This window comes from Rhincodon typus, chromosome 39 (assembly GCF_021869965.1).
Source record: "Rhincodon typus isolate 14 chromosome 39, sRhiTyp1.1, whole genome shotgun sequence".
Lineage (NCBI taxonomy): Eukaryota > Metazoa > Chordata > Chondrichthyes > Orectolobiformes > Rhincodontidae > Rhincodon > Rhincodon typus.
In genome coordinates this window covers 15,033,754-15,057,161 of record NC_063370.1, presented here as the reverse complement: position 1 = coordinate 15,057,161, position 23,408 = coordinate 15,033,754, and the positions used below count along the sequence as shown (strand labels likewise).

Here is a 23,408-nt window from a genome sequence, read left to right as displayed (position 1 = left end):
TTTTCTGAAGAAGGGTCTAGGCCCGAAACGTCAGCTTTCCTGCTCCTCTGATGCTGCTTGGCCTGCTGTGTTCATCCAGCTTTACAACTTGTTATCTCAGATTCTCCAGCATCTGCAGTTCCTACTATCTGTGAAACTCTTTAAGTGTAACTTGGCTTTTTTGTTAAGAACTGCAGTTTGATGTCAGGGGAGGTTGGAACATGTAGTGTGGCAAGTCAGATGAGCCACTATTATTGAATAGTGGAGCAAGCTTGAGCAGGTCAAATGGATTACTCCCAGTTCATATGTGATGTCCTTAATTGATATTGGAATGTGTCTCTTCCCCCCCTTTTCCATAACATGGGAAACTTGCAGAGCTCACCTCAAGGAAGCAGCGTTTATATTGAATGACTGTAAAGGAGAGAAGGCTAACAGAACTTTTGTCTCAAGTGTTTAAAATATTTACGATCATTGTTAGTGTTCTGATTAAGTCACTCTTTAATATTTCCAGCTGTTTCTTTCACAGTTGGCCTCTTGTTCTTCTCTTGTTCCTTTGGTGGTGATTAGATACTCCAACTCTAATGTGTGAAGAACATGGCCAAAGAACTTCACTGGTAATTCTGATATTTAAGTTCTCTTGTTCTTTCTGCCTCATTCAGCACTCCTTTGTTAATTCTCTTCTCCACTCAGCTTACCCTTAGGATCCTTATTAAACATCGCAACTCAAAGCTTTTGAACTTCTTCCTCTTTATCAGTGCTTCAAGCTTCACATTCATAACTGACCAGACGTAACATTTAATTCATAGATTCTTGTTTCAAGACTTAAGCTGACCTTCCTGTTCTGAAGAATGGTCACTCGACTCAACATTAACTCTGCTTTTTCTCCACAGAGTTTCTTCAACAATTACTGTTTTTGTTTCAAATTTCCAGCGTCTGCAATTCTTAGTTTTATTTTGTTAGAATATTACTTAATTTTTGTAAGAATAAAAATTTTGCCTTTTCCAATTCTTTGTCAGATTTCAATACTGTCTTTAACATTGGATTTTACAGTTAGATAAAGTAGAAAAAGCTACATTGGGGAGATCAAACCCAAACTGTGCAACCATTTGGCGGAACACTACCAAATAATCTACAAGCATGATCCCAATCTTCCAGTCACTTATCAATTCACCATCGTGTTCTCATTCTATCATTGTTGTGTTCATCTAACTGCAATGTTCCAGTGAAGTAGAATATAAATTGAAGAAACAGCATCTCATTTTTAGATGAGGCACTTTACAGACCGAGAACAAACTAGGCATTGAGCACAAAATGTCTAGGCCAACTAGCAATTAGACTGGCTCTGACCTTGAGATGGTCAAAGGGGGTTAAAACCCCAGAGTTCAAACCTAACTGCACAGAAACAAAGAAGTGTTGCAGAGATGGAAATTGTACATTTGATAAATGCAAGCTACAGCATGTGGCATAGGAAAACAACTTTGCCCAAAATTGAGATGAAAAGTAAAGGCCCAACAAGTTCTCAAGTTGCTGCCTTGGTTTCTTAATTACTTTTATTTCTTAATAAATCTCTGGATTTACAACATCAAAATATGTTCAGTTGCCATATAGGTTTTAGTCTTGTTGAATTAAATCCTGAGTGTGCCATAAAACTAGCATATTATCTGGCATATTATAAGTGATGATAAATTTTGTCATCTATGTCTGCCTCCATTAAAAGATGGCTCCCAAGTATGGAAAATCATCTAAATTTTTCAGGATCTCATCACTGATCTCAATTGTTGGGGATAGGTGTTGAGTTGTAGGAGCTGGTTGGAAAGCATCTTAGTTTTTTTTTTAAAGTCTCACCAAAGCCCTATATAATTCTAAAAAGCTCCTTTTCTAATCTATACCTTTTGTATTTAATGTCAACATTCCAGTTCCCTTCTAAATTTCTTGCTGTACATGCATGACTTTTTGAGCCATGTACATGTAATGATATGCATCTTTAAAAGGAATTTGTCTGTCCCTTTTAAGGGGGATGTTGTAAAAATGGTGTGGAGGCATCTGCTCCAGGGAAAGCAAATAGCTTTGGGTTTTTTGAAAATTAGACAAAAGAAGCATGAGTGGGTGGATCCAGGCTCTCTCAGACCCAGGATTTTACTTATTGTTTTCAGTTGTTGAAGTTTTTTGGAGTTAAAGCTGTTAGATAGAGCTTTTTCTCTGCTGCTGCAAAAAAAGCTTTAGTTCGGTCTCTGCTGCTAGACTCATTATTTCAGTTTTTCCTTTCTCCTGGACTGAAAATAGCATGACAGAGCATCTGTTTTGCTGAATTCGCCTTTGCCAAGTGTGCATTTATGGGATTCAGCTATACTGGAATAGTTGATGAGTAGTAATTAGAGTCATAAAGATGTACAGCATGTAACAGACCCTTCGGTCCAACCCATCCATGCCGACCAGATATCCTAAATTAATGTAGTCCCATTTGAAAGCATTTGGCCCATATCCGTCAGAACCCTTACTATTCATATACCCATCCAAATGCCTTTTAAATGTATTTGGACCAGCCTCCACCACTTCCTTTGCCAGTTCATTCCATACATGCACCACCTTCTGCGTGAAAATGATGCTCCTTAGGTCCCTGTTAAATCTTTCCCCTCTCACCTTAAACCTGTGCCCTCTCGTTTTGGACTCTCTTACCTTGGGGAAAAAAAACCAAAGCTGTTCACCCTATCCATGCCCCTCATGATTTTATAAACCTCTATAAGGTGACCCCTCAGCCTCTCCCTAAAGCTCAAACTCTCCAACCCTAGCAACATCCTTGTAAGTCTTTCCTGAATGCTTTCAAGTTTAACAACATCATTTTGTTAAGTATTTTGATGGAATTAAAGTTATGCCAATTCAAGTTATGGCTTTTGTTTGTGTTTTAACTGTGGTGTAAGAATAAACTGTGGTTTGCTTAAAGCCTAGTAGTTTGACCAATCTCATCACTTCGGGAACAAAGCACATTACACTTGATTTAAATAAAAGTTAAGGTCTAGGTTATCTCTTTGATACGTTTTGAAGGGGTATGAACTGGTCCTTAACAACAAGGATACCTAGATCCTTCTGTAACACTGTATTTTGTAGTGCCTTAATATTCTCCCATTGAAATGAACTTCACATTTTCCGCCTTTATATTCTATTTGGCAATTCTTTATCCATACACCTAACCCATCTAAAAACCAATGCTGACTTTTCATTCTCTTCACAAATTGTTTTCCCTTCCACCTTAGCAATGTCAGTAAATCTGGCTACAATACTTCACCCAATACTATACAAACAGTTTAAACTCCCTAGAACCATGAGATCTTGCATAATAACCTGTCATGTAAAACCCCATCACAGGCCTTTTGAAAATTCAAAAAATACAACAAATACTGGCTGTCCTTTATGCACATTGCTCATTACATCACTAAACTAAGCAATATTCACACCATATAAGTGCCAGGAAATGACTATCTCCAACAAGAATCTTACCATTTCCTCTTGACATTCAATGGCACTACTGTCACTGAATTTCTCACTATCAAAATTGCTTAAATTATTTATTCACGGGATGAGGGTGTATCTGGCTAAGTCAGCATTTATTGTCCATCCCTAATTGTTCAAAGGGCAGTTAAGAGTCAACCACATTGCTGTGAGTCTGGAGTCACACATAGGCCAGACCAGGTAAGGACAGCAGCTTTCTTCCCTAAAGGACATTAGTGAACAAGATGGGTTTTTCTGACAATTGACAATGGATTCATGGTCATCATTAGACTCTTAATTCCAGATTTTTAAAAAAAAATTGAATTCAAATTATGCCATCTGCCATGTTCCCAGAACATTACCTGGGTCACTGGATTAAGTCCAGCAATAATACCACTAGCCTATCATCTCGCCATCGTAAGATTTACCACTGATCATAAACTGAACTTAAGCATCCACACGAATATTGTGGCTACAAGAGCAGGTCAGAGACTGGGAATTCTGCAGAGTAATTCATCTCCTGACTCCCCAAAACTTGTCTAATAACTACATCTTTGAAAGAGCAATCATGATCTGTCCCATATCCCGACTTACACCATAACCCTGTAGGTTCCACATCCTCAAGTATTCCTCTTATACCCTATTTAAACTTTTATGGAATCAGCTTCACCTTTGCAGGTAGAGTTTTACAGATCAATTTGGGGAACCGCAATAGTCTATCCAACCCCATTTTACAAAGAACCTTCCTGCCTACGAAACAGTCTGTCACCCTATCAGCAAGGATTAAAGCAGTGTCTTTTCAACTGCACCACCTCTTCCAATCCCACCTCCCGATCTCTGTTGATATTTCAGTGAAGGGAATCTCAACTGAAGACTCAGAGACTCACCACTCCCCAGATATGTAGCTTCCCCTCTCCCCCATTTACTCCTTTTACCATGGCTCTGACATAGAGTACAATTTCACGGGAGCCAGCAGTTCTTCAGTACCTTGTCCAGGTGACAATCCTTTATTTTAAGAGTGACCTAGACAATAGATTTCTTCACCAAAGAAAGAATCATGACAGAACCTGATTCTAACCTCAATCAATGTTTAGTACAAACATTTTCTAGCAATCGTCATCAGGTCTTGATCCAGAAAGTGACTTATAACCAACTAGCACTAAGGCTAATCACAACCTGAAAACGACCAAGAGGACATACCCATCACCAAGAATAAAATGTCAATATTGTACGTTTTATTAGTTGTTGGTTAAAAAGTTGAAGGATACATGACAATACAATCTACCTATCACAAATGAAATGTGATATTGATGGTTTAAGGATGCAATGTAACACACTTACATTAGCTTCTTCAGCATGCTGCTCCCTCTCTTCAAATAGCATATTTTGTTTAAAGTAAGATATATAGTTAACTAATTAATACGATCATTTCAAAGACAGTTAAATACAAAGACTGATTTTCTTTTACATATAAGGAAAACAGATTTGTAGGAGCTGTGTGAAGTGGCTGGACACAGCATGAGGCAACACTTTGTATATTGTACATCTCTTTTGTGGTAATTTTAGCTGCCACAAGTCAAATAGCAAAGTACTTTGTAAATATTAGCTATGTTTGCTCTCCATATTAGCAGAACAGATAAAAAACCTATTTTGGAATCAGTGCAGAAGTTTTATTTGGCCCAAGAGAACATGTGGTTGACTATTTTTGTGTATATACATTAGCCAAACCATTAAAATCCCAGTTTTGTCTCAACCAAATCTACTCAATAATCAATCCACAATAAAGATTTCAGTGTGTACTTGTAAGATCTGAATCAAGACAACTGCAATCCATTTTGAAGGAACTACTCAAATCTTTCTAATTCATTTTAGAATTGGCACACCATAGTATATGGAATATGTTTAAACCTATTACAAACAAGTGCAATTTGATATCGTAAACTGTTGAACACACTACTGTTACTAAAAGTCAGCAGAGTCACGAAGTGGATTTGAATTAAAGCAGCAATGCCTACTGACCACGAGGTTTTTATCCTGTACACTTCAAGGAGTATAAGCCTGCAAACTTAACTTAATGATCTTTTTTTCAAAAATTACTTTGTACTGTTTTAACAAACTCATTTACTTTGATGTCATTAACACTCGAATTGAATGAGTGATGGACTTTTAAACAAAGCATAACTATGATAACTAAATTACAGATTCATAGAATTATGATGGCAACAGAGGCCATTCAGCCCATCATGTCTGCACCAGCTTTCCAAGTTAGCAATTCACCGAGCGCAGTTCTCCTGCCTTCTCCATGTAATCCTGAAAGCTATTCCTTTTCAAAAAATGATCACTTACCAGCCTCATTTGAATAATTCAAGGATAAATTTCCTAAAATGTGTTTTCAATACAAACTAATCAAGACATCTGCACATAGCGTGCAGATGCACACATATAGACACACACAGGAAGCACCGGCTGCATATTGGCAACTCGAAAATAATTCACTTAAGAGATAATACAGTTGTGCAAAGTATACTTTTCATTTAGAGTCACCCTAAATTTTTAAACAAAGATCAGCTCATTTACAACTGACTTTGTACTGTATGTGGTTTCTCTGTTAGATATTGGTTGTTACAAGCAGTAAGATTGCAGTGCCCAGATGACAAATATAAATAGCTCCATTATAATACTGTCCACTGTAAAACCATATATAAGATGCCATTCCAAGCTAGTGAAACTTCTGAATACTACTCAGCTTATGAGCAGAAGCCCTTCAATTTCTTCCCATTCCAACACTGCATACTGATGCTGTTATGAACAATGCAGCTTATTATCCCATCTGATACCTCCTGGAATAGGCAACATTCTGGGACTTCAGAAGTCACAGTCTTAGTAAAAGAGATCACAAACTTTAGCCAACCTAAATATTAAACTGCAGTTCAATTTCTCAATATGGTGATGATAGCGCATTTTTACTGACACGTGACAGATCCAGAGTAAATCATATTTCACATCATCTCGAAATTGGATCACAATTGGCATCCTGGTAAGACTGGTGAAAACAGCCAAATGGCAATTTTATTCGTCACCAGTTAATTTGATTCATTCGTAAACTACACTTCTCATTCCTGAATATTCTATTTGTTAATACTGCCTGTGCAAAGAATTTATTTCCACTTTTGTAGCTTAAATTTCTTAAAATGGAACTATTCCTATTTGGTATATTAAAACTGTTATCTTGTGACAAAAGAAAACATAGAATGGATACGTGGTATAGAATTTACACCTTGCTTCTCCTTTCAATGACTGTCAGAAAAAAAGACAAGGTGGCACCATAACTGACCATATTCACTTAAAAGATGTACAAGGGACACGATTTCAAGAAGTTCACAAATTAACTACATCTTTCTGGACATTTTCCTATTTTGAATATCAGTTATGGAGAGAATTACATCTCAAAAGAGGAAGACTTATTTAGATCAAACTTTAAAAATCAGTAAAATTAAGTTAACTTTCATAATTATTTCAGTGATAACAGTCATGCACCAAAGATAAAATGTGCTTCAAATGAAAGTTGATATAAAGTGTGGGTATTACTAAACCGCAGCTAAAGGTTGTTACTTATAATAAATGGCTTGTTGCTTACTCTTATGTTTCCAAGAAGAGCTCATTTCAAATACCCCACACATATTTTGAAATGGAGAAAAGCAAACAATTTATACAGACCCTTAGTAATTTATACATAAAAGATTTAAATACACCTCATTAAAAAAAACATCATCTCCAAAATATTAATGATATAGAACAAATATTTGGGAAGTGAATTTAAAAAGGCTGAGAACCTGATCAACAGCTTCTAATGGCATTAGTGCTCCTGCATTTCATAACTCTCTGAACTCAAATACTGGAATATACCTGTCAAATGTTCAAAGTATCCGATATTGTACAGTTCATACACAATGTAAATGCAACTTAGAATATTGCACTGTGTGACATCAGCCAGCTGCTCCACAGTGGGTACTGAATGGTGGGTGTCATAAGGTCAAACAACAAACAACTTTGTGCAATAAATGTTAATTACACCAATGGAGTACACTCCAGATTATTTACTAAACTACATGCATAACAAAAATATATTTGGTAGAACTGTACAAGGTCATTGCTATCCCAAAACTAATACAGCTCTTGCTCTTCTAGACAGCATCATTGTAAACTCTAGACACAGTCTTCATATTGGAAATCTGGCTATCCGCACTCCTAGTATCAGGTCTAAATCCACGTTACTAAGTTATCAATTTTATATATAATGCTACAGGATTTTAATGTAGCCCAACAAAACAAGGCCCATTCCATTTGGCCTTAGCTCATGTCTATTTTGCACTGAGGTACACCCAAGATTAACTCATCAGAGTAAGTTCTCTCCTCCACAAAGAGGCGGATACCTTGGCTGTACTTGAACCTTTTACTCATGCCTCACTATCTCATAATCCTAAAAATTAACCCTGCAATGCTAAACCCTAAAGTTAACAGTGAACACATTAGCTGATCGCAATATAAACCTTGATGACACTGGCACGTTACTTTTGTACCTATCTTGCTTGCTTGTCAACACACCTCTGCTGGTAAATTAGCAGCATCTTCTGGGAATGCATTTGCTCTATAGCCTGTCTCTAGATATGACAATATTGGATGTGACTTGTTGAAACCAATTAAGGTAATCAGTCTATTTGGATTGGCTTGGCAACTCTGAGAAGTTACAACCATCTGACATGGAAGCAAGGCATCAAATTTACAGCACTGTGACAGGGAATTAGCTCACTGGTACTAGATGGACCAGTGCATAAAAACACTGCTGATAATAACTATAAAAATAAATTAATTCTTTCAAGGAATTAGTGCAGTGTTAGTGAAAACTTTGTTACAATTAAGTTTATCAGCAAATCCTACATATTTACACGTATTATTAAAACCAAAATTATTTTGTTGCTATATATCTGATCTCAACTTTAGGAAATGTGGGAGCATTACAACAGAAAAAAAAACATTTTATTCACAGATTATTCTACACTAATCCATCAGTCTCTGATTCTTCAGTGTCTAAGCTACAGATACAAACAGGTCTAACACTATGTGAACGCTTGACTTTTTCCTCTGCATTTTGTACATATTTACCATATAAAGATATTAAAACATAAGTAAAACAAAGCAGCACCTTGTGTACAATTTCTCCAGAGAAGAAATGTTTCAATATACAGTATTTGGAGTCAGTTGTGAAAATGTAATGGATAGTGGAATCCTTAAGTTGTGAAAGCCTTAGTAACCTGGAAGACACATATCCAATTTGGACATGTTCCAGGAATGTTAACAAACAACCATTAGTTCTCGCCACAGTTTCTGGGGAACCAGGTACCAGGGCTGCACAGGGTGCTTCATTTTTTTTTAATATAAGCTCTTTTTCTTTGATAAAAAAAATGTTATTTTTGAACATTTTGTCCCTCAGTTTTGCAAAAGTATAGTTTATGTACATATATGCTTGTATTTTTAAAATACATGTTTAAGATATTCGATGTTTCTGATAGGGTTCTTTGTTTAATTCCAGAATATTTCACAGCCTTATGTGTGAAAGGTTTTTGAGAGTTCTGCCTCGCAGACTGGGAATAGCTGATGAGGCAGAGGCTGCAGGTGGCCTACTCATTTGATAAATCACAGCTTCCACCTCTTCCTCCCCAGGTCAAGTGGGAGGAGGTAAACTCCGGAACCCACAGAACAAGATTCTTACCTAAGCGTGTCAAAGGGTACTGCCCAAATTCACCATTCACCTCATTACATATTGTATATACATTTGATGTCAATTATGTACTTCTACATTTAACTACACTGCACTGCTTTTAAAAGACTGCATCCAGTCATGCAAAAATGTCCAAATCAATGGGAGCTCTGTATTTTGTGACAGACAAGCATCTATTAGACAGACTGACTTTTCTTTAGAAAGAATGCTTCAAAATCAATAGCTGGAAAAAGCACATTTTTGCTTGTTTTGATTTTGAAGAGTCTGAACTACTGCCTGAATCACATTTTGGATTCAGATTTTATCTTCCAAACAGACTAAACTTTAACTCAGTGAATTCTATCACCTGTTTTCTAAACATATTCACATTTATCAATGTATTAAATTACGAAGTTAAAGAATATGATAAAACATTGCCCGATGCTGTGTCCAGCCCCTGCTATGAGGTTAAATATACAGGATTAAATGCAGCATTCACTGTCCTTTTACAATTTACTGACAAAACGGTGACGCAGTTGGGTCAAACCCTTTAAAAACATCCTTCAGGGAGGTTGTGTCCTGCTCACTCTCCTCATGAGGACTGTTCCCACCAAAAGGGCTACCTGAGCCAGATTTAGTGACTTGTTTCACCTCAGAAAATTGTGGGTGAATCAGTCCAAACAGAGATGGCACCGGGAGGCTATGCACTCCTGTCTGACCTGAATCCTGTGAGGGGGCAGCAGGTGTGGCTGGTTTTGGCCTAGGTCTGTTGTAACTATTATATCTGTCTGTGGAAGTTTCTGAACTTGACTTATCATTTTCCAGTTGATCCAATGCTGATTTTCTTACAAACAATGGCTCTTTTGGCTTACTGGTACTTTTAGGGTTTTCTGACCCTTTCAGCTGGTTACTTTCACTGGAAGACTCTACGCTTCTGATATTTGCACCCTGGGTGCTCTGAGTTCTTGGGTCATACAAACTAATGCCAGTCAGCATACTGCTCTGTCCTCCAGCTCCTCCTCTGCTCTGACCACCAGCAGTAACCAACCTGGGATCATATGGAGCAAGACCAGCACTCAAATCCTTCCCTAAAGGGGCAGTAGGGGTCTCAGTTTGTTCCACAGGTTTTCCAGATTGTGAGTTAGAGGTTTGGAGTCCAGCAGTGGACCTCTGCAGTCTTGGATCCGCAGGCATCTTTCGCATCCTGGGGTCAGAAGGCTTGTCACTCTGTGCGGTCACCTTGGTTGCTGAAGCATCCACACTCTTCAATAGTCTGGACAATAAGCCCAAGTCTGGAAGGGCAGAACTTGGTGCTGGCTGAGGGGGCTCCACTACTGGTTCAGCAATGCGCTGCCTGGGGTCTGAAGGCCCCCCAGTTTGTGGAGAACGGTTTAACCGGGGATCCAATACTGGGAAGGGTACAGGAGCAGCTACAGGATCGGGTTTAGGAATAGGCAGTGGGATCAAGTCCTCTGGGCTCCATAAAACACTTTTAGCAAAATGAGGTTTACCCAGAGAGATGTCCATTTTAATATGGCTGAACTGCTTAAGCTGGCACCTGGGGTCCCTGAGTGAGGAACCCAGTAAAGGATCAAGAGGAATGGCAACAGCCCTGTCCCTCAGAATTCTCTCTCCTTCCTCCTCATTAACTGCGGCTTGAGGTTTTACAATGGCAGGGATTGGCTGATGAAGGGCATCTGTTTTCAGAACAGTCACAGTCCTGCTTTCTGCAGCAAGCATTTCGGAAGCAGGAATTCCTGATGTGTTCTCAGTGCTTCGAGAAAGCCTGGGGTCCCTTGAAATCCGAGGGTCTACTGGTCGATTCACATTTGACTGCCTCTCTTTCTGAAGGCGTGGATCAACAGCATTCTGGCTGTTGCCATTGTTGTTATGTACCATCTTCTGGGCTTGCACTTGAGACTTGCTAGCTGACTGCTGACGGAGTGTTTTTAAAATGGAGCTCATACTGCTTCCACCATCCTCTTCATCACTTGAGTACCAATTATCACCATCACCTACAAGCACAGAACAACACATTACTACATACTGCAAGAGTTATTCTAGTTTAGGTATGATAGCACAATAAAGTAAGAAAGTGCACAAACTTTCAATATACTTTGTAGTGCAATTTAGTGCATAATCCTGGTTTCTCCACTTTGCTACTCCCAGTTTAGTCATGCAAGGTGAGGCCGTTTAAAAACATGAAAATGACTATGAAGCATATAAGATAGTAAAATTTTTATGCTGTCATAAACACTGAACTTTCCAAGATGATTATGTTTCAAAATATCCCTTCAATTTGAAGCAAAACACAAGATTTGAGAATGAAAGGAGGGAGGGATTGTGAATTCCTGATACACATCTCATTTCAAAGAAGTGCCCAAGTGATCTCTGGTTTCCATGAGGATAGAAAGTCAAACAAACTATTGAGATCTCTATTGACTATTGCAATTTTTAGCGTCTCTTAAGAAAACACAGATGAACAAAGTTTGTTGCTGTGGTGAAGCAGAAGAAAACTGCGTAAAAAGACCAACTTGGATGTTTGTAAGGAGTCAGTTTCTGTTCAAAATGGGGAAGAAAACTCTTTAAAATTTAGAAAAAGGGAATTCACCAAGGAGCAACTTACTGGGGATGATCAGATCCGGAAAGATTTGATGGAGTGGAAAGATTGTTGATGTACTCTGGAAGTTCTGACCTGGTGTGGCAGGGAGTTGCAAATATTTGCTGAAGAACTGGAAGTGACATTGAGAGTCTTACTTTAATGCAGCAGGGCAGCACGGTGGCTCAGTGGTTAGCACTGCTGCCTCACAGTGCCAGGGACCCAGGTTCACTTCCACCCTCAGCCTGTGTGGAGTTTGCACGTTCTCCGCGTGTCTGCGTGGGTTTCCTCCGGGTGCTCCGGTTTCCTCCCACAGTCCAAAGATGTGCAGGTTAGGTGGATCGGCCATGCTAAATTGCCCCATAGTGTTCAGGGATGTGTAGATCAGGTGGATGGGTCTAGGCGGGATGCTCTGAGGGTCGGTTTGGACTTGCTGGGCCGAAGGGCCGTTTCCACACTGTAGGGATTCTATGATCTATACGATTCTATTCTATAATCTACTTCCCCAGTCTATTTGGGGGCTGCGAGAACTGTTTAACAACGGGGTAGGTGGGAATGCAGTTTGGGGGAGAGTTGAAAATGCTTAGTGTGCCCTTCAATCCCATTGCCTGATCCTTCACTCTCCGCCTGCTAACTTTGTACATGACCCCACACCACCCCCCACTCCATTCAACCTCAAACTAGCCTAATTGTATTCTCCATTTAAAAACATAGGCTTAGCGGTGTCAATTCATGCAGGTTGGGGGAAACAAGTCTCCTTGCAAATGTCTACTACAACCCATTATCAAACCTTAAAGCACGGTAAGGACCATCAATACTCTCAAACTTAAGCCTTTGGCTGCTGATGTGAAATTCAATCCCAATGAATTAAGTTTATTGTTCGATGTTTTTGACTGAGTGAAAAGAATGGAGATATTTAAATTCATCAAAATTATGAGGGAAAAAGTAGTGCAAAAACTTGCGGATTGACAGGTTTCCTGGACTAGATGGCCAGCATCTGACTGTCTTATAAGAAGTGGCTGCAGAAACAGTGGATGCGTTGCTTGCAAGCTTCTAAAAGTTCCAGTAGATACAAAAATTACAAACCCAACATCTCCAAGAAAGAAGGCACATGGAAAGCAGAAAACCAACTATAGGCCAGTCAGCCTATCATTTATCATAGAAAAACAATGCAATCCATTATTAAGGAGTTTTCAGGGTCCAACATTTAGAAAATCATAATTCAATCTAGCAGAATCAACATGGCTTTGTGAAAAGGAAATCGTTCTTGACAAGTTTGAAGTAATAAGCAAGCCGGACAAAGGAAACCTGTAAATGTGATAAACTTGAATTTCCAAAAGGTAATTTAATAAAGTACCTCATCCAAGGGTACTACACAAAAGCAAGTTCATAGTGTAGGAGGTTGCATAGATTGAGTATTGATTGATTGATTGATTGATTAACAGGAAACATAGTGTAGGCTGGGTCATTTTTGAGAAGGCAATTTGTAACTAATGGAGTGCAAATGGATTTGTCCTGGGCCTCAACTAGCTACAAGCTAAGTCAATAACTTGGATGACAAGACCGAATATATGGTAACTAAATTTCCAAACAAAGGTAGGTGGAAAAGTAGGTTGTCACGAGCACATTAAAAAAAACCTAGAAGGGACAAAGATTGGTTAAATGAAAGGAGAAAAAACTGACAGAGTACATGTGGAAAAATGTAAACTTGGTCACTTCGGCAGGGAGAATAGGAAAGCAGTATACTATTTGAATGGAAAGACAGCAGAATTATACAGTCTCGAGGGATCCAGGTGTCCTGGTATGAGTCACAAAAATGTTGGTATGTGGGTACAGTGGAAGGCAAATGGAATGTTGTCATTTACTGCAAGGGGAATTGAGCACAAAAGTAAACAAGTACTGCTACAACTGTACACAGCCTTAAGGAAACCACATATACAATGCTGTGTATTTAAAAATTATGATAGAACTGCATCAGATGCAATTCAGAAAATAATTAACTCAGCAGGCTCCTGGGGATGAAGAGGTTAGCTTCTGAGGAAAGGTTGAGCAGTTTGGTCCCATATCCATTGGAGTTAAGAGATGATGTTATTGAAACAAAAAAATCCAAAGGTTGTTGGACAATGATTCTGAAAAGATGTTCCTCTTGTGGAGCTGTCTAGAATGATGGGACAAAGATTCGGGGCTCCAATTTAAAATGGAGACGAGGATAAATGCTTTTCTTGTAGAAGGTTGTTTATTTGTGAAATTCTCTTCCCCAAGGAGTAATGAAAGCTGGGTCATTGAATGTATTCAAGGTTGAGTTAGATAAATTGACACTGTAGTCAAGTGTTATAAAGGGAGCAGACAGGAAGTTGCAGCTCAGAACACAATCGGATCAACAATAATTTTATCAACTGAGGATTGAATGCCCTTCTCTTGCTACTAATTCTTTTGACTAACATATTTTAATACAGTGGATGCAACTTTTTCAGATTTGCAACAAATTTTCAAATACTGTCGATAGCAATTACACACCATTTAAAAATAACTGGAAAACATCTGCTTACTTGTTTCTAGATGGCTGCACTGAGATATTTAATAAAGACAGTTATTTTACAATGCCTAATCAGAATATAAAAATAATATGCACCTTCCTCATTTTCTTTCTCCTGTTGGCTGCTCTCTGCTCTCCTCTTTGCCTTCTCCTCTTCCTCCTGTTGCTTTTGTTGGATGCGGAGGAAAAGTGCTCGTTGGGCCGCAGGAAGAAAGTCAGGAATATTTACATTGGTTTTCTGACCGGATGAATCACCTCCATTCTCCTCAGCTTCCATTTCCTCAATATCTGGCAGCAGAACTGGCTGGCCATCTCCTTCGTCCATCTCTTCAAAAGCACCTGGCAGAGATATGAACAGGAAGAGTGAACAAAGAGAGATAAGGTAGTTTTCTGTTGAATTGGTTGATTATTCTCACAAACCTATCACAATCTTTTCTTGTTTCAACAAGAAGTAGTTTTTTTTTGGGTACTTGTTTTATACAGTTCAAGAGAGTAATTGTTTGGAATTGACACCCTCTTCACAGAGTAAAAAAGGACAATGATTGTTCCATATTGTTTATAGTTGTGGCTAGGGTAGGCAGATGTAGAAATCACTTGGCAAATAGGTGAAAATTATTCTGATGCATTACTTGTGAAGGTACAGACTCCTCCATTTTCTCTTTACCTGCAATTTGGCTGCTGCAAAAGAAGATGAAAATACATTTTGCTTGTTCAAAAGTGCTCTTTGACCATCTGCTGGGACACTGCTGGATATAAATTGTCCCATTGGGAACACCCAGCATGGGTTCATGAAGGGTAGGTCATGGTTAACTAATTTGATGAAATTCTTTGAGGACATTACTTGCATAGTGGACAATGGGGAACCTGTGGATGTGGTGTATCTGGATTTCCAGAAGGCATTTGACAAGGTGCCACACCAAAGGCTGCTACATAAGATAAAGTTGCACGGTATTACAGGTAATGTATTGGCATGGATAGAGGATTGGTTGACCAGTAGAAAGCAAAGAGTAGGGGTAAATGGGTGTTTCTCTGGTTGGCGGTCAGTGGCTAGTGGTGTGCCTCAGGGATCAGTGTTGGGACCACAATTGTTTACAATTTATATAGATGATTTGGAGTTGGGGACTAAGTGTGGTGTGTCAAAATTTGCAGATGACACTAAGGTGAGTGGTAGAGCAAAGTGTGCAGAAGACACTGAAAGTCTGCAGAGGGATATAGATTGTCTAAGTGAGTGGTCAAAGATCTGGCAGATGGAGTACAATGTTGATAAGTGTGAGGTCATCCATTTTGGTAGGAATAACAGCAAAATGGATTATGTTTTAAATGGTAAAAAATTGCAGCACACTGCTGTGCAGAGGGACTTGGGTGTCGTTGTGCATGAATCGTTAAAAGTACGATTGCAGGTGCAGCAGGTAATTAAAAAGGTAAATGGAATTTTGTCTGCCATTGCTAGAGGGATGGAGTTTAAAAACAGGGAGGCTATGCTGGAGGCCACACCTGGAGTAGTGTGTGCAGTTTTGGTCTCCTTACTTGAGAAGAGATATACTAGCACTGGAAGGGGTGCAGAGGAGATTCACTCGGTTGATTCCTGAGTTGAGAGGGTTGGATTATGAGGAGAGATTGAGTAGACTAGGATTATACTCATTGGAATTCAGAAGAAATGAGGGGAGATCTTACAGAAACATATAAGATTATGAAGGGAATAGATAAGGTGGAGGCAGGGAGGTTGTTTCCACTAGCAGGTGAAACTAGGACTAGAGGGCATCGCCTCAAAATAAAGGGAAGCAGATGTAGGACTGAGGTCAGGAGGAACTTCTTCACCCAAAGGGTTGTAAATATGTGGAATTCCCTGCCCAGTGAAGCGGTTGAAGCTACCTCGCTGAATGTTTTTAAGGCAAGGCTAGATAAATTTTTGAACAGTAAAGAACTTAAGGGTTATGGTGAGTGGGCAGGTAAGTGGAGCTGAGTCTCAAAAAGATCAGCCATGATCTTATTAAATGGCGGGGCAGGCTCAAGGGGCCAGATGGCCTACTCCTGCTCCTAGTTCTTATGTTACATTGCCTCTTCAGTGTGTTCTGCCATTGAAACAATGGCAAAAAGAGGTCAGATGGTAACTCAACATGAGAATATAGAATGGAATCCAAAATGCCAATGTTCTCTGCCAGTGTGCAAATACATTGCTTTAGCTGAAATATCAACTGGCTGCAAAAGAGGAAATCACCAAATATTATGTATCTGTAGAACTGGACAGACATAAAGAATGCTATACATAATTCCGTATTGTTAATCACTTCTTTTCATTCTGGAGGCGCAGAAGAAGGCCATTTACCCCATCAAGTCCATACCGGATCCCATCAATCCCATTTCCCAGTTCAGCCCCTGTAAAATGCCCATCCAATTCCCTTTTGAAATTATTGTAGCTATTAAGTTCCAGGTCATGGCCACTTGCTGCATACAAAAGCTCTTCCTCGCATTCCCCCTATAACTCTTGCCTAAAATCTTAAATCTGTGTCCCCTAAACCTCAGACTATCATTTAATAGAAAGGGATTTTCCTCATCTACTTTATCTAAACCTATCATAATTGAGTAGACCTTTGCCAAATCACTCCTCAATCTCCTTTGCTCCAAGGGAACCACAGCTTTATTAAACTAACCTTGCAACTAATAGACCCTATTGCTGAAACCAGTCTGGAAATATCCTCTGCATTTTCTCAAGGACTTTCACGTCTTTCCTAGAGTGGTGAGCAGAAATGGATGCACTACTCTAGCTGAGGCAGAACCAGCATTTTATGTGAGTTAGGCATAACATCCCTGATTTTCTGCTCAATGCATCTACCTAAGAAGCATTGGATTCCATCTGGTTTACTGACCATGCAGGGAAATTATAATTAAAATTCTGAAAGAGAGAACAAATATCCACTTGGAAAATCATGGGTTAATTAGGGGTGGTCAGGGTTAATTACAGACAGTCAGCATGGCTTTGTCAGAGGGAGGTTATGCCTAACAAATTTGTTACAATTTTTCGAAAATATGATCAAATATGTGGATGAGGGAAGTTTGGATGATGCAGCTTATATGAATTTTAGCAAGGTACTGCATGGGAGACTGACTGAAAAGGTTAAAGCACTTGGAATTCAAGGAAACTTAGCAACGTGGATCAGAAACCCGCTTAGTAATAGGACGCAAAGGGTAGTGGTAGAAGATTGTGAGTGAATGGAGGCCAAAGATCAGTACTGGGACCCTTATTGTTTATTATATACATGAATGATATAGGTCAAAATGTTGCAGGAATGTTAAATTTACAGATAACACCAACACTGGTAGGGTGGTTAATAGCGAAGAAGATGGTTGTAGGTTACTGGAAGATACAAATGAGTGGTCAGATGGGCAGTGAAATAGCAGATGGTATTTAACCCTGATGGTAACCCTTTGGAAGAAGAAACAAGATTTGGGAGCATTTAATGAATGGCAGGACACTGGGTAGCTTAGAAGAACAAAGGGATCTTGAGATAATTATTCACAAATCCCTGAAGTCAGTACAGCACACGAAAAGGATAGTTAAAGAGGCATATGGGACCTTGGTTTCATCAGTCGTGGCATAGCGTGTAAGAGCAAAGTGGTAATGCTGAAGTTGTACAGACCATTGGTTAGGCCACAGCTGGAGTACTGTGTGCAGTTCTGGTCATTTCACTACAAAAAAGATGTGACAGCACCAGAGGGGGTACAGAGGAGGTTCACGAGGATGCTGCCTGGGATGCAGCAATTGATGCAGTTGTTCATTTGCTCACCGAGCTGGTTGTTCCATATTGTGTACAGACGTTTCCTTACCATTCTAGGCAACATCATCAGTGCAACCTCTAATCAAAATTTTGGTGTTCTGCTCTGTTCCGAATTTATATGATCCTCTGGTGTGGTGGGTCTTGTCACTTCCAGTTCTGTTATTCAGCAGTAGTCTGTACACGGGGCCTATTTCTACATATTTGTTAATGGAGTCCCATGCTGACAATCAGGCTTCCAGAAATTCCCTTGCATGTCTGTTGTTCGCTTGTCGCAGTATAGTCACTTTGGCCTTCACTGTCTGTGTGTATCGAGACAGGTGAATATTGGTCGTGTCTTTTTACTGCCAGCTGGTGTTCATGTATCCTGGTCGTCAGGTTCCTCCCCGTTTGTCCAATGTAATGTCCAACACACTCGCTGCATGGGATTCTGTACATAACATTAGGCCTGTTTACTGTCAGTATGGGGTCTTTAGTCTTTGATAGCAATGGAGCAATTGAACTAAAAGGAGAGACTAGATAGGCTTGGATTGTTTCCTTTAAAGAGAGAAGGCTGTTGGGAGGACATGATTGAGGTGTATAAGATTATGAGGGGTATGGATAGGATGAGTAGAGAGCAGCAGTCTCCCTTGGTTGAGGGATCAATAATAAGTTTTATGCTAAGAGGCAGGAGATTCAGAGGGGATTTGAGTAAAAAAACTCTTTCACTCAGAGTGGTGGAAATCTGAAATTGACTGCCTGGGAAGATAGTGGAGGCCAGGAACTTTATAAAAAATATTTGGATGAGCACTTGAAACATAACATTCAAGAATATGAGACAAGTGCAGGATTTTGAGATTAGTGCAAATTTAGTGCAAATAGTAAATGTCAGTGCAGACTCAAAGGGCCAAAGGGCCTTTCTCCGCTGTATGACTCTGTGCAGGATGACCTGCTACCTTTAAATTTCCATACATATGCACTGTCCACTCACTATGCCCCCACCACCAAAACACTTTTTTTCTCCCCCACCCTCCATCTCTTCTGCCAAAATGCATCACCTCAGCCATCTCTGCCCATTCCGCTGATTTATCTATATTCCGGTATATTTGTATCATTCTCATTATTTGCCACTCTTCCATTAAGCCAATTTTTTTTATCCAACTGCACATTGCCATTCTATTCCAAAAGTCTCAATTCTGTTAATAAGCCTTTTATGTGGTACAAATCCATACAGGCCATACCTACCACATTCCCTTTGTAAACTTTTTCTGTTACTTCCTGAAAACTTAGATTAGTCAAGCACAATCTGCCTTTTGTAACTTGGTGTGGTTTCTCCGGCATTAACTCAAACCTCTTAAAGTATCTGGTGATGTTTCCCCTATCTATGGATTCTAAAACCTTAGCCACCACAGATGTTAGACTAACTGGCCTCAAGGTGCTAGTACCATGCTTACACCTTTATTATTCAAAGGTGTGCGAACCAACCCTCTGGCACAACCCCTTATCTAGGGAAGCTTGAATAATTAAGTCAAATTATTCCCTTCTGCACTTACTTCAGTAACCTGGAATGCAAGTCATTTGGACCAGGTGTTTTTATCTACGCAAAGCAGATCCAGCTTTTCCAGTACCTTTTCCCTTTCAAATTGTACCATACACTTTACCTCTACCATCTCCAGGTCTATCGTTATTTTGTCAGATTCTTCTTCCTTAGTAAACACCAATACAAATAATTTAAAACGTATTATGATCTTGCCCTGCTCTCCAAGCAAATATCACATTCTTTACGCCGAATAGGATCCACTTCACCTTTTACTAGCTGTTGGTTGAAGATTTTTAAATTCCCTTTTATGCTGCCTACCATTCTACTTTCATATTCTCTCTTTGCCAGTCCTATTTTCCTCTTCAGTTCCTCTCTCAACCCAGTATTTGAGTTGAATGGCCTAGACAGAGTGGATGTTGGGAAGATGTTTCCATTGGTAGGAGAGACTACGACATCAGGGCACAGCCTTAGAGTAAAGGGAAGACCTTTTAGAACAGAGATAAGGAGAAACTTCTTCAGCCAGAGAGTGGTGAATCTATGGAATTCACTGCCACAGAAGGCTGTGGAGGCCAGGTCATTGAGTATATTTAAGACGGAGATAGATAGGTTCTTGATTGTTAAGGGGATCAAGGGTTACAGGGAGAAAGCAGTTACAGGATTGAAAAACTTATCAGCCATACTGAATGGTGGAGCAGATTCGATGGGCTGAATGGCCTAATTTCTGCCCCTATATCTTATGGTCTTGACCCGATTCTCAGCTGAATAATTCACATGACAGGCATCATACACCTTCCCTTTTTATTGGTTTGGTTCCCTTATCTTTTGCCCTTGTTGGATTGTACTTAGCTTATAACTGAAGCATTTCCTCCTTTTCCTGGATAGATCCTTTTTATCACATTGAAATTAGCCTTCCAATATAGAAGCCTTGCATTACATTGTTCCTTATTAATTTAATCTAAACATTATGATACAATGATCACTTTTGCTCAAATATTCCCACACAGACTTGTTTCAATTGGTCAAACTAATTTCACAGCAGCAAAACCAGCAACTGTTGCTTTCTACAGAGAACATTCTGGTCATGGAAGTTGACCTGAACAGATTTCACAAGTTATTGCTGTTCTTTACCCTTTACTGATCCTAATGGAGAGACAGGAGTACTAGTCTCTTCTTGCACCTGCTCCTGACCACTTTATTAGGTGGACAAACATTCTGCCTGCTATCCAGCACCAACAGTGGACAATAAGCTTGTGCATGTTGGCAAGATTTCTAAGCTTCCCAGATTTCAACAGCCTCCTAATATTTGCTGCACAGGATCACATTTGGTGAGGTACTTTACACCTGTACCTTAACAAAACATATCACTTTCAGTATTGTAACGGTAGAGGGCAATAAAGCTGCTCAACCCTTTTTTTATTATGTTATTAATAATTCAAAATACATTCAATATTGAGATATTATGCTATAACTTGCTTTGGAAGGTGAAATTTCTACATTATTCTGCACCATACAGGCAATGTTAACACAATATATTTTTGTAAATCTATATTTACAAATGAATATTAGATAGCTAAAGGTTAATCAACTCATCCAATTTATTTCAAATGGAAGCGCCTTGGGCTGTGTTCCAGACATACTTAAAAACAATTTCCATTCTGTTCCACTTTAGAGAATCTGCTTATTCTTCAATAAACTTGTCCTGATAATTTTTGACAGAGAATAAATTCTGCACTGTTCCAATGCAACATGATCTCAACAGCACACTACAGTGTGTGAATGCTGCATTTTGGAATATCTGCTCCTGTTTGCCCTGGCAAGCCTCTTTCATACTTCATAGCAATACTTTTTGCAAAGGAATTACAGGGTTTTAACAAACCATGTCTGGAGTACTGTGCACATTTTTGCTCTCATATTTAAGTAATGATATACTTCCATTGGAGCTGGTACTGTAAATATTCACTAGATTGGTCCCTGGCATGAGAGGGTTGACCTACAATGAGAGTTTGAGCAAATTAGTCCTATATTGTTTGGTGTTTTTCAGAATGAGACGCCAGCTTGTTAAAATATAGAAGATTCTGAAGGAGCTTGACAGGGTAGACACTGAAAGGCTAGTTCTCCCTAGCTGAGGAATCTAGAACATGATAGCATAGTTTCAGGATAAGGCATCAGTCATTTAGGGCTAAGATGAGAGCAAATTACTTCTCTCAAAAGACTTCTCTACCAAAGCTTTGTGAATGCTCCTTGTTGATGTCGACTATGGATAAGATTGAGATTGACAGATTTTTGGTCTCTCACAATCAAGGGATATTGGAAACGGATGGGAAAATGAAGTTGTAGCCAACAATTGTAATAAATAGGAGGCTTAACGGACCAGGAATGCGATGGCCTGGTGGTATTATTGCTGGACTGTTAATCCAGAGACCAGGAAATGTTCTGGGGACTCGGGTTTGAATCCTGCCATGGCAAATGCGAGAATTTGATTTCAATAAAAATCTGGAACTAAGAGTCTAATAATGACCATGAATCCATTGTAGATGCTGGTTCACTAATGTCTTTTAGGAAAGGAAACTGCCCTGGTCTGGCCTGGCCTGGCCTAAATGTGATTCCAGACCCACAGCAATGTGGTTGACCCTTAATTGCCCTCTGGGCAAAAAGGAATGGGCAATAAATACTGGGTTAGCCAGCAGCACCCTCATCCTTTGAATGAATGAGAAAAGGGTCTACTTTTACTCCTTTCCCTTCTGGTAGTCAATCATGTGCACCGTTCATCAGCACTCATGCCAGGTTAGAAAATTCAGCACATTCAGAATCTTTTAGTATCTGTATTACCTGAATTACAGCATATTAAGCAATTAAGCATGCAGAGTTTTGGCACTGCTCTCTACGTATGATTTTTGTGGTACCTAATTTGGATGGGCCTGACCCCTTCAAAGGTAAACAATATCTCATGACTTCATTTAAAATAAAAAGAGACATCTAATTAAAAACCATGCATTCAAAAAAAACAATGAATTTCACCTGCTAAATATATCATTTGAAAACGTTTTGAAGATGACATCTTCACATTTTAATTGCATATTATTAGATTTTTATGTTAGCTTCATGAATGTCAAAAATGCATTTCCTACAAACTAATTTATAGCTCGATATTCAAGCAACAAATCTCCAAATTTTAAGGTAAATATACTTTTCTGTTGCAACTGTTGTTTTCTTTCAGTGCTACAAAAATGGATATTTGCTCAAATTCATCAATGTCCTGGACTGGAAAAGGCAAGGTTCATAACCTGTGTCCTACCTTCCTCTCCATCTTGACCAAGGTCCATCTGCACTCCCTGCTGTTGATAGTAGTTATCATAGAAATTGGGATCAGAAGGGGCAGGAGGCATCATTCCTGGATCTCCTTGCATGAACGGTGCTATTGGAGGGCCTGATCCTACTGGTGGTCCTGGATTCATTCCAGGGCCTAATGACATCTCCTCTGGGCCAGAGCCTGGCATAGGTCCAGGAATTGGGCCAGGCATGGGACCTGGTCCCATACCTGGAGCAGGTCCTGGACCCATGGGTGGTCCTGGTGGCCCGGGAGGTCCTGGAGGCCCTGGGAATCCAGGGGGCGGTGGTGGGAACCGTGGCCTATGTGGAAAAAGAACACAAAATAAATTTTATTCTAAAACTTATGCTTAGCTTTTGATTGTAATTGCCATTGTTTTACAACATTATCCTTTGAGGACAATTGCATTCTTTTTGCATTAAACCAAACG

At 39.4% G+C, this 23,408-nt stretch overlaps 1 protein-coding gene across 2 annotated transcripts in view; it reads right to left on the bottom strand.

Annotated features, from left to right (window-relative positions):
- Positions 1 to 4,678: 4,678 nt before the first annotated feature.
- zc3h4 (zinc finger CCCH-type containing 4) overlaps positions 4,679 to 23,408 on the bottom strand; it is a 72,221-nt gene continuing 53,491 nt past the window's right edge. For both annotated transcript variants that reach the window (XM_048618309.1, XM_048618310.1), the window contains exons 10-12: positions 22,946 to 23,280; positions 14,455 to 14,697; positions 4,679 to 11,238 (exon numbers count right to left, since the gene is read on the bottom strand). In XM_048618309.1, the coding sequence (XP_048474266.1) occupies positions 9,737 to 11,238; positions 14,455 to 14,697; positions 22,946 to 23,280 (2,080 nt within the window). In that variant the 3' untranslated portion in view covers positions 4,679 to 9,736. The remainder of the gene's footprint in view (positions 11,239 to 14,454; positions 14,698 to 22,945; positions 23,281 to 23,408) is intronic.